Below are 12,880 nucleotides of genomic sequence, written 5' to 3' on the forward strand. Positions count from 1 at the left end.
TTCATTAATATACTATTAACTAATGATTAACAACTGTTTTTTCACATTTTAAGAAACTAAAAAGTTGCTATCACATTGGTAAATACTAATAAATGCATCGGCAACAGGAACTGCAATTAATAAACATTTGCCTGGTTTAAAAAAAAATATTTACTAGCGATTTATTAATGTTCAAATTCTGTTGAGGTAATGATTTGTTAACATTTTTAATATGAATATCTATGCTGATAAATAAGTGTTATGTGTGAGAATTTGTTAATATTCAAATTCTGAAGAACTACTGCTTTGTTCACCTCTACTGATCATTGGTTAAAAATATATTAATAAGTTATTATAAAGTGTTACCCAATTTTTGTTTTTGCAGATGAGATATTTGAGATGAACCATTTTTATATTATATGTTGATTATGCTAATTAAGGCAAGAGGAAGAAGTTTCATGCTGAAAAATTTTTTTTTTTCAAGATCTTCAAACTTTAAAACAGGTCAGTTTGACCGAGAACATACGTTAAAATAGGTCGCTTTTTTATATAAAGTTTTCTTTTCACTGATTTAAACTCAAACTTATTGGCAGCTCTACTCGACTCCTCCGTCTCAATCTTGATTCAGGTTCACAATTTGTTTTTTTTTTTTTTGGAGCCTACAAAGGTGTTGCACAATTAAAAAGGTTAAGAAGCCCTGCTGTAGACTGTATTACAGTAAAGCTCTGCTGATGCTGATGGTGCTGTATGCTACAGTATATTCTGAGTGAATGACTTCAGCTTTTTCTTTTGTGAAGATCCTTCAGCGCTGTGGCTCTGGCTGCCTGATTCTGAAGATTAAACCAGGACACAGGTCGAATGCCAATTAGCCTTCGGCGAAGGGCAGCTGCCGGTCTAGTGGCGGCGTCTGAAGGGAACATTGTTGTGATATTTGTCAATCGGCGCCGGGACTGGAGTGGACTTATATTCTGAGAATGTTGTTCTGGCTAATTTCCTCACTGCTCAGAACGTCTGGGCCGTCACTCATTTCCTATCATCGTGAAGTGCGAAGAAAAAGCAAGCTTCGCCTCGTCGCCCATAAACATGATTAGCCCCATTAGCTTTGAAAAAGCTTGTCCATGACGGCTTCTGAAGCGCATTTGGGAGCAATTTTCAGCGAGCAATCTATAAATTGCCAGATGCCCCGCAGTAATTTACTGCATCAGTTGCCTTTATTTCCATTTTTTAAGTGTTTCTCGCTTTTCCCTCGTATTTCCTCAGCTGCCCTCTGTTGAGGCTAGTCAGGCTGTTAGCGTGGAACGAGCGGGCCTTCGCCTCATCGTATTCATAAAGCAGCACCTTGTGAGGAGGCAGTGAGTATATTATGTCCCCTCCGCGTCTCAAAAGAACACTTAATTGTCTTTGCGCATGGCTTCGGGGATTATTTATTAATTTTCCCTCTTTGCTTGGCGCAGCTAATTGATAATTAGCCGCTGTGGAAAATGAGAAAGCTGCGAGTCTGGGCCGGCGATGAATGTGCTACCTGATGCATGGAGCCTTGGTAATATCAGAGTGATTAAGACGTGATACGGCCCCCGGGGTACAGTCTTGATGAGGAAAGCTATCATCAGAAACCTAACATCACCGTCTGCGGCTTGTTATACTTCTCTAGTTACGCTCAACGAATACGTGGAAGTCATTTTAATAGAGTCTGTGTGAGGTTTGGGATGAGAGTTGTATGTGTTGTATGGCTATGTGTACTGTATTGATTGTACAGTATACTGTATACAATATGTTCTGCTTAGGGGCTACAGACAGGAAAATGGCAGGTACTGTACATATTTATATAGTTATAGATTTATAGTGTATTGAATTAAGGTATAGAGTACCAGCCCAAGTTCAAGTTTGGACACAAAAATTCAGTAGATTTTTTTTTTTTGCATTGTAGATTAATACTAAAGTCATTCAAACTATGAAGAAAAACTGGATTTTCCCAGTCAGCTTTATGAGGTAGAGTCTCCCGGAATTCAGGCTCTTCTTCAATCATCTTAATGTGTTTGAGAGCATCAGTTGTAAAGTTGTGAAAAGGTAGAGTTGATATACAGTGAATAGCGTTATTTAAATAATGTCCGAATCCATATTATACCAAAAACTACTCAACTAAGCAAAGAAGAAAAATAAATTTATTTTAAGAGTATGCTCAAATGCAGTCTCACAGACCATCAAAAACATTATGATGAAACTGGCTCTCATCAGGACCACCACGGGAAAGGAAGAGCAAGAGTTTTCTCTGTTGCACAGGATAAGTTCATCAGAGTGACCAGCTTTTGAATCTGAAAATTCTTCACAGAGTATTCTGGTTTGTTTAATACTTTTAATTTACTACATGATTCCTTATGTGTTCCTTCATAGTCTGAATGACTTCAGTATTAATTTACAATATAGTAAAAAAAATAAACAACTTTAGACTGGTGCAATAAGTAATAACACTGAATCTTTGTAGCTACATTATATATAAATTTTGATGGAAAAAGACATTTATTTATTAAAGTTTTATCTGAGGACAGATCATAAAAACTGATTTCAAATAGGAGAGTGAAGACCAGCACATGCCTCCTCTGATACATGTGAAGTCATCCACTGCCTCTTTTTGAAGTGCTGCTAATGCAGCATTGCCGAGTAGCACCACAGCACATTCAGAGGAAAGCGCATCGACTCGGTTCTGATACATCAGCTCACAGACGCAGCCTTGTGCTGATTCACATCACCTTAGGAGTGATTAGGGGAAAGAGTGCCATCTACCCACCCAGAGAGAGCAAGGCTAATTGTGCTCTCTCGGGACTCTGCTAGTCGATGGCAAGCTACATGAACAGGATTCGAACCGGCGATCACCTGACCATTGTGGCAGCGCTTAGAGCCCAGAGCAGCTCAGCTCTTGACCAGCATTGGTTTTGCTTTTGTTTGAGTTTGATGCTTAAGTTAGTCTACAAACATGATCACGCTGTTCAAGCTAAACAACCAAGTATGACTAAGATTGACTAGCTAAAACTTTTTTTTTGCTTAGTTAAAACTTTTTTAAATATGTTTTAGGAATATTTCTGTAATGTAACGGGCTAACCTTTTTTGGAACCTTTAGAAACATTGCTGATCATTATAGTATATCGTCGCTGTCTAATGAAAAACAGCAACTTTACAGGAGAGAGAAAAAACCTTGTAAACTTTCAATAGAAGTCAGTGTAAGAAGAGTTTATTTTAGGTCATTTTAAGAGTTTCTATTGGTCCGTTCATCAATAAATTTTGGCACAGTGTAAGGAACAGATTGTCTGTTCAAATTATTTAGTGAACTAAAAATCGACAAAAATGGAGATAAGTGTTTTTCATAGGATAGCGACGATATACAGTATAATACAATAAACTATATAAACCCATTTTATACCTTATTTAAACTTTTTCTAAAAGAATAACACCTCTATTTCAAATTTCTCCCAGCCAATGCCACCTGCAGTTATTCGGATAAGGCAGATGGTGGAGGAAAAAAAAAGGAAGAAGAGAGATTTTGCTCCAAAGTGCGTTCTTCAATACTTCCTTTTATTTCCGATGCGCAAGCAAACAGCTCAGGTTTTATTAGTCAGGGCTGGGGTTCGTCCCAAGGACATCCTTGAATAAACTCCGACTCTTGCAGGAGGGGCCATGGCGGGGTGTAATTTGGATACCTGAACTGCAGTGGCCTCTCCTTGGACTCGGGGAAGCGTGTTGGATTGAAGGCGAGAGAGCGCTCGTCGGCGAGGCTCCATCAGTATTCATCTCCGCTCTCGCGTCCGCCGACTCTTCCACAAATAAAACTCCATAGTGAAAAGTCGTGTCCTCTGCTATTCCTCCCTCCTCTGCTTTTAACTTAAGCCTAGCCGCTGCCTGAGCACTGTCTTCTCCTTCCCGGAACCGCCGGCTCCTTTCCTCGCCACGTCCTTAAAGGCCGCAATTATCTCTCCTCCGAGTTTAGAAAGGTGGGGGAGAATAAGGAGTCCCTGGGCACGCGGTGCCATGTCACATCCTTAATGCTGTTCATGATCTACTATTGAATAAATGCCATTTTTGTTTAGTGCGGCGGATGAGCCAGCTAATAGGATCCTTCTAGCGCAGGGGCAGCTCAGAGTTGCAAATGCAGCAGCATTGTTAAAAGCGAGAGAAGTGAGAGAAGAGAAAGAGATAGAACAGAGAGAGAGAGAGAGAGAGAGTAAAAGAGAGAGGCTGGGTGCTGTTGTGTGAAAGCATAATTAATCTAGGTTTGATTCTCTCTTCTCTCTCCTCCTGATAAAGGACATGAACGACTTCTCGCCGGTGTTTGGCCAGACGGTGTACAGAGGCATGGTGGCACCCAATGCCGTCAAAGGGACCATCGTCACCACGGTGCAGGCTGAAGACTGGGACACGCCGGTAAGTGGACTTAACAGCTTAATGTGTGTTTATGCATCTCTATCTGTGTGTGTGGTACCGCTGCTGCTGCTAATGGAAAAAAATATATATATATTTTTTTTTTTGTGATTTTTTTTCTCAGACAATAAATGCAGCAATATCAAAACCATAGGCTGGTGAATGGCCTTACACATGCACACTCAGCGCCTTTATGAACTCATGTGCCGCTGCCATCTATGTCTTTGTTGATTTGTTTGTATCTTCTGGTATCTTCTCATAGATTATTGCCATAGGATTGTCAAAGAACAAAGAAAAATAAATAAATAAATGACCCTGCATTTTACTAAGATACTGTATACAGTCATATGAAAAAGTTTGGGCACCCCTATTAATCTTAATCATTTTTAGTTCTAAATATTTGGGTGTTTGCAACAGCCATTTCAGTTTGATATATCTAATAACTGATGGACACAGTAATATGTGCAAAAGCACACCTCAGGCGACTCTGTTTGTGGCGTGTTTGCAGAAATGGCTTTCTGATATTTTTCTTGGCCTGCCACTTCTGGGCTTAACAAGAACTGTCCCTGAGGTCTTCCATTTCCTTACTATGTTCCTCACAGTGGAAACTGACAGGTTAAATCTCTGAGACAACTTTTTGTATCCTTCCCCTGAACAACTATGTTGATCAATCTTTGTTTTTAGATCATTTGAGAGTTGTTTTGATGAGCCCATGATGCCACTCTTCAGAGGAGATTCAAATAGGAGAACAACTTGCAATTGGCCACCATAAATACCTTTTCTCATGATTGGATACACCTGGCTATGAAGTTCAAAGCTCAGTGAGGTTACCAAACCAATTTTGTGCTTCAGTAAGTCAGTAAAAAGTAGTTAGGAGTATTCAAATCAATAAAATGATAAGGGTGTGTTACGCGGGGAGACGGAGGGATGGACGTAAGTGCAATATTTTATTTAAACAAACAAGATAAAATAAAACAGTAAACAAAACACGGGTAACGCAAACAACTACAAAAAAAACAAGGCAGGGAGAATATAAAACTAGAACAAAGACTAAGAAACACAGACTACCAAACTAAGACTAGGATACATACGGATAGCGAGGATGCGAGGATACGAGGATACGAGGATACAAAAGGTACAAAGGATACAAACGATACAAAAGACTCGACACTGAACATTCAAACAGAGGGGCTTAAATACAAGAGGAGAGTGAGAAACACCTGGGCTTGGATGACGAGGGGGCGGGGTTACAAACAGGACACAGGTGAGAACACTAATGCTATAGGGCAGGACTGGGGCGGAGCTAGGGTGGAGACAGATATTAAATACAACAATAGCACATGGCTGGGAAACATGACAGGTAAACAGAGGGGCAGGAGCACAAGAGACCAAGTGAGGGAGAAACAGAAGACAGACATGGGCTAAGGTGTTACATTACCCCCCCTCAACGGCGCCACTACCAGAGGCGCCGAGAGAGAGGGAACAGAGGCTGGACAAGGGACACGAACGGAGACTGGACAGGGAATGGAAACTGGACAGGAGACGGAGACCGGGCAGGGAACTTGACATGGGACGGAAACTGGAATGCAGACTGGGATGGGGACAGGACACATGGCTGAACAGGGGACTGGACACAGGGACTGACCGAGGACTGGACATGAGACAGAGACTGGACAGGGAAGGGAGACTGGGACTGGACAGGGGACCTAGACTGGACATGGGGCACGGACTGGACAAAAGACTGGACAGAGGGCTGAGACTGGACAGGGGGTTGAAACACAGACTGGACAGTGGGCTTAGACTGGACAAAAGACTGGACACGGGGCTGAGAATGGACAGGGGGCTGGGCACTAGACAGGGACTGAGACTGGGCAGCAGACCGAACAGAAGACGGGGACTGGACAAAACTGGACAGGGGAACTGGGACAAATACATTGACAGGGACAGACACGAACATGGTGACGGGGACAGGAACAGAAACAGAGACTGAGATGGGTACAGGGACACAAACTGAGACAGGGACCAAAACAGGGAGAGACACGGGGACCAGATACACAGGAGGGTGCCCAGGACTACCAAAAGTCTGTGGGGACAGCCTGGGCACAGTACTGGGGGCACAGTCAGGAGGCCTCGGGACAGGCCTGGAAACACGGGGCTTGGGACCAAAAATTGTTCTGGGAGTTGGCTTGGGGGTGTACAAAGTTCAACGAGTGGGCACAGGATCAGAGACGGCCGGAGCCGTGGGCACAGGGTCAAAGGCAGTGGGTACCACGTGGGTGGCAGGCACTGCTGGTGCTGGAGCTGAGGTTGTAGCAGCGGGAGCTGCTGGTGCTGGAGCTGAGGCTGTAGCAGCGGGAGCTGCTGTGCTGGAGCTGAGGCTGTAGCAGCGGGAGCTGCTGGTGCTGGAGCTGGGGCGGCGGGAGCTGCTGGTGCTTGAGCAGGCGCGGCGGGTGCTGCTGGTGCTTGAGCAGGCGCGGCGGGTGCAGCTTGAGCAGGCGCGGCGGGTGCAGCTTGAGCAGGCGCGGCGGGTGCAGCTTGAGCAGGCGCGGCGATCCTAGGAGCTTGTGACCTGGGAGTAGGCACAGGAGCAGAGGCGGGTAGCCCAGGCACGTGAACTGGGGTGGCAGCGGGCACAGAGTCAGAGGCGGCCGGAGCCGCGGGCACAGAGTCAGAGGCGTCCGGAGCCGCGGGCACAGAGTCAGAGGCGGCCGGAGCCGCGGGCACAGAGTCAGAGGCGGCCGGAGCCGCGGGCACAGAGTCAGAGGCGGCCGGAGCCGCGGGCAGCGCTGAAACAGAGGCGGCCTGAGCCGCAGGCAGCGCTGATACAGAGGCGGTGGGTCCTGCTGGCGTGAGCGCGACAGGCACCGCGGGTATAGAGTCAGAGGCGGCCGGAGCCGCGGGCACAGAGTCAGAGGCGGCCGGAGCCGCGGGCAGCGCTGATCCAGAGGCGGCCGGAGCCGCGGGCAGCGCTGAAACAGAGACGGCCGGAGCCGCGGGCAGCGCTGAAACAGAGACGGCCGGAGCCGCGGGCAGCACTGAAACAGAGGCGGCCGGAGCCGCGGGCAGCGCTGAAACAGAGGCGGCCGGAGCCGTGGGCAGCGCTGATACAGAGGCAGTGGGTCCTGCTGACGTGGAGGCGGCTGCCACCGCGGGCTTGGAAGCGGCTGGCACAGCTGGCGAAGCTGAGAGTGCGGCTGCCGCCAAGACCCGGACTGGAGCCGCAGATTCAGCAGTGGGCGAGGCTGTGGAAACCGGACCGGAGCTAGCTCCTGGAGCAGGAGTCGAAAACTTGGAATCCGGCGGGGCTGTAGAGCTGGGAGCCGGCAGGGCTTGCGAGCTGGGAGTCGGCCGGGCTTGAGAGCTGGTAGCCGGCCGGACTGTAGAGCAGGAAACCTTCTGGGCTTGAGAGCTGGAAGCCGGCCGGGCTTGAGATCTGGAAGTCGGCTGGGCTGGAGACCTGGAAGCCTGCCGGGCTGGAGAGCGCGGTGGGGCTAGCAGGCTAGCTAGCTTAGCTGGAGCTGGGCTGACGAGCTCCAAGCCGAGGAGAGGTGCCGGGAGCGGTTCATCTCCCCGAATTTGCTCGGCGAGGAACCGGAGATATTCGAGGTCTGCTCTCCTTGTAGCCTGCCACTTTGCTACGTCCATAATGTGGTCGAGTCTTATGTTTTGCGGGGAGATGGAGGGATGGACATAAGTGCAATATTTTATTTAAACAAACAAGATAAAATAAAACAGTAAACAAAACACGGGTAACGCAAACAACTACAAAAAAAACAAGGCAGGGAGAATATAAAACTAGAACAAAGACTAAGAAACACAGACTACCAAACTAAGACTAGGATACATACAGATAGCGAGGATGCGAGGATACGAGGATACGAGGATACAAAAGGTACAAAGGATACAAACGATACAAAAGACTCGACACTGAACATTCAAACAGAGGGGCTTAAATACAAGAGGAGAGTGAGAAACACCTGGGCTTGGATGACGAGGGGGCGGGGTTACAAACAGGACACAGGTGAGAACACTAATGCTATAGGGCAGGGCTGGGGCGGAGCTAGGGTGGAGACAGATACTAAATACAACAATAGCACATAGCTGGGAAACATGACAGGTAAACAGAGGGGCAGGAGCACAAGAGACCAAGTGAGGGAGAAACAGAAGACAGACATGGGCTAAGGTGTTACAGGGTGCCCATACTTTTGCACAAATTTTGGTTTAATGCATATTGCACATTTTCTGTTAGTACAATAAACCTCATTTCAATCCTGAAATATTACTGTGTCCATCAGTTATTAGATATATCAAACTGAAATGGCTGTTGCAAACACTCAAATATTTAGAACTAAAAATGATTAAGATTAATAGGGGTGTCCAAACTTTTTCAAATGACTGTATAAGATATTATAAAATGAGATCTAAAACAAATAAAATAAAAATAAAAGTTTAAGGGTAGGAATCATAACAAATCATAGTTAACAAAATCAATAAATAATCAATAACTATAAACAAAAAAAGCGGTAAAAAGGAAAGGTAAAAAAGAGGGCTAAAACATGTGCCAGTTGTCATTCAGTTTAAGAATCACGTGTGCTCTGACTTTTGTGTGTTGGGATCCCTCCATCCATCCATCCATCCATCCATCCATCTATCCATCCACCCACCAATATCCATCCATTCATTCATCAATATACATCCACGCACCCACCAATGTCCATGCACCCACAGATGTCAGCCCATCCACCGACCCACCCACCCACCGATGTCAGTCCATCCATCCACCCACCCAACCACTGATGTCCATCCATCCATCCATCCTCCAGCCCATTCATCCATCCATCTATTCACCATCCAGCCCACCAATGTTCATCCATCCATCCATAAACCCACTTAACCACCAATGTCTGTCCATCCATCCACCCACCCACTGATGTCCATCCGTCCATCCATCCATACAGCCCGCCAATGTCCATCCATCCATCCACCCACCCACTGATGTCCATCCATCCATCCATCCATTCATCCGTCCATCCAGCCCACCAATGTCCATCCATCCATCCATAAACCCACGTAACCACCAATGTCCGTCCATCCATCCACCCACATACCCACCAATGTCCGTCCATCCATCCATCTATAAACCCACATACCCACCAATGTCCATCCATCCATTCATCCACCCACCCACTGATGTCCATCCATCACCCACCCACCTACCGATGTCCGTCCATCCATTCACCTATCCATCCATCCACCCACCAATATCCATCCATCCATCCATCCATCCAGCCCACCGATGTTCATCCATCCATCCATAAACCCACGTACCCACCAATGTCCGTCCATCCATTCATCAATCCATCCACACATCCATACATCTATCTATCCAGCCATCCATCCTTCCGCAGTGTTTACCATAGGGCCCTAGGAATTTCAAATCATCAGTGAGCCTAGTTTTAGAGTTTCCTGTAGTAAATTCCAGCACTGTGACTAAAAGCAGATTTTCCCAGTTCAGTAAAAACACTGACAGCACTTCAAAAAATGTGTGTACATTCAGACTGACATTACTTATGCCAGACAAATAAAGTAAAAAAAAAACAACATTAATCACATTAGGAGCACAAGTGGTCTGATTGGGATCTTGACTGATTGAGATCCTGATTGTAGAACTCTTTCCCCATTCCCCAGAATGACAGTTCGATTGTCTTGTCTCTTCAGGGACTGAAAAAAGAGAGAAAACAACCCATATCTATTCATTGCTTCAGAGCCATTATTTGAATAGCATCCGGCGCTATTCACATTCCATTTACCCACAAAGACCAGGCCACGGCACGATTTGTGCAGCTGAAATGAAGAGTGAATATATTTTACACATACAGTACATTCTACATACATAGTCCTTTGTTTTTCACAGCCATGGCGATCACTCCTCTTATTATCAGGCTGCTTGTAAAGTATAAAAATTCAGTGTGACTACACTTTAAAATGTTTTATTTTGATTTTACTTATAAAAATTTGGGAAATAAATTGAAGTTGAAAAAGTTAAGTAAAAAAAAAAACTTACTTTTAGTTATGTTTACTAAATATCTACTTATTAAATTTACTTAAAATACAGTTGCATTTTTTCTAGTATAGTTAAGTTGTTCATTGAATTTCTAAATGTAGACAACTTATATTATTAAAGTTAATATAATATAACTATTGGTTCCTGACATTATTTATTTACATAATGGGTTTGTTGGCCAACGCTTACTCACCATCAGTGTGTATTCTTGTTGAGAAGTGCTACCTTCCAATGATTATTAAATACTTATTAAATAAATGCGTGCCATCAACTGTGCACTGTGTAGCTTGATTTAGGGTGTGTTAGTGTGTCTTTGCAATCTTTGCTATCATAACGACGGGAAAAGTATGCCTTGCGTGGTTCAAAGTGCACAGAATGCATGGACTAACTTCTCTTAATTGATCAGTTTGCCATTTGCTCTGACTTTTAGAGCAGATTGCTATTTCAGGGGCGCAGCTACCTGGACGTGTCCAACCCTTCTCAGCAGAGGGAACTGACAATCATTTATGGGAACAGGAAAAAAGTTGGGTTTGTGCACTGCTGGGTGCATGAAGCACACCTATGTTGCCAATATAGCAATGAACTTCTGATTGTTGATGTTTGTCTTTTTGTGTTTTTAGTCAGTGGAGAACCTGTGTTTTACGTTGCCAAGATAGCAATACGCCACAAATTTATCTAAACACATAACTTCCAGTCCACCCAGCCCATCAGTGTAGATATATTCACAAGCACTGTCGCTATTGAAAAGATGCAGACTCAATACTGTTGGCGGGGTGAAAGATAGGGCTCTAAGAGAAATACAGACACTTTTAAAGAGTTATTTTGAACGAGGTGCTGTCCATATAATAAACACACACACACACACACACACACGCACACACACACCACTTTTCCCGAGCCTGTGAATGTCAGCCATCATGAAGAATGGCCGTGGTCCCGGCTATGAGCTCCCTCTGCTCCCGCTAATGACATTTACCCACAGTGGATGGGCGATTGTGCAGCGGCGCTTATCTCTGCGGGGGCGTGTAGGTAAATGTCTCTAGATGTCTACTTTCTCTCATAAATCACAGCCATCTGGGACACACTCGTTTACAAACCTCTGGCTTTTTTTTTGCACCCCGATGAACTGAATTATTCTGCAGTTAAGTCCACAGTGCTGCCATCTATGGCTGGACTGAATTCTATGTCACAGAATGTCCATATTCATTCAAGTGTTTCTAATTATGTAACAATTGTTGAAAATTCAGTTTAAAGGGGGGTTTAAATGTTTCATCAGGAACACCATTAAAAACAAAACCCAACATATACATGGGACATTCCAGGATTTTGGTGGATTTAGGATTTTAGGGGTGGTCACTTCTGAAAATTTGATCTTCAATTTGATCATTTTTAGTCATATATTTATTAAATACAGGTAATAGACTATCAAAAAGTTTGATTCGTCAAGCTCAGGTATCAAAGCAGTTTTTTATTAGATTATGCAATATATTTGGTAACTTACAGTAACAGGGTTGCGAGTAACAGGGTTGCAAATCTAGGTTAAGTTGTGGTTTACCCCAGGAACAGATGCTAACTGTAAAATGTAGCTATGTATACAAGATCAAGATCAAAGATGGTTATATAAGTATATAAAGTAAATTTTGACTCTACTCATTATTAGTCTTACAGTATGAGTACCAGGGTTACACAGCGTTCACTGAGTGACACACACAACTTGGACAAACATATTTGGAAAAAAAATGGAAAATTGTTAGAGCACTTACTCTTGGTCTTGTTATGTGGGCAGAAAATGTCCTTGTGATGTCACTTCCTTTGAGCCAGTAGACAAATATTTTTAACTCTTTCTCTGCCAGGTAAAATTCCTTATGGTAACAGGGTTGAGCGCATGTTGTGGGACACAACTTAATAGCATAAAAACTGTAACATGCAAAACAATGTAGACCAAAGAAAATGTTTTCATAAGTAAAGGAGATGCATATCAACAATATACAAGAGGAAGTCATTTATTTAGAGCTTATTTTAATTGTTAAATTTGCCAAAGGAGTTGGTCACCCAATGAGTGGGACAAGAGAAAACTGCCATTTTTTGAGGTGGTCCAAAAGGTATTCGGTCTTTTGAATAATATCTAAGGAGCTTATTTTTCCACCATATTTTACAGTTTGTCTTATAACAAGTACATTTTTCAAAAAAATTGTCCTTTAGATATTTTGGATATGTACATCTGAAATGTAAGTAGTGGGACAGGAAATGTAACAAAATCTTGGAATTTCAAAATAAAAAAAAATAAAAATACAATTTGAATTAATACTAAAATCTATGAAAAAAACATATGGAATTACTTAGTAAACATATAAAATATAAGAATATGTTTGTCACGAATGCCAGACGCAGCTGAGACACACACAAATTAGAATTAGCAAATTTATT

The 12,880-nt window shown here is 43.8% G+C and overlaps 1 protein-coding gene across 2 annotated transcripts in view; it reads left to right on the plus strand.

The window, feature by feature from the left end:
- pcdh15b (protocadherin-related 15b) overlaps positions 1 to 12,880 on the plus strand; it is a 459,821-nt gene that overhangs the window by 312,771 nt on the left and 134,170 nt on the right. For both annotated transcript variants that reach the window (XM_049464765.1, XM_049464764.1), the window contains one exon: positions 4,276 to 4,392. In XM_049464765.1, the coding sequence (XP_049320722.1) occupies positions 4,276 to 4,392 (117 nt within the window). The remainder of the gene's footprint in view (positions 1 to 4,275; positions 4,393 to 12,880) is intronic.

This window comes from Astyanax mexicanus, chromosome 15 (genome assembly GCF_023375975.1).
Source record: "Astyanax mexicanus isolate ESR-SI-001 chromosome 15, AstMex3_surface, whole genome shotgun sequence".
In the NCBI taxonomy this organism is placed as follows: domain Eukaryota; kingdom Metazoa; phylum Chordata; class Actinopteri; order Characiformes; family Acestrorhamphidae; genus Astyanax; species Astyanax mexicanus.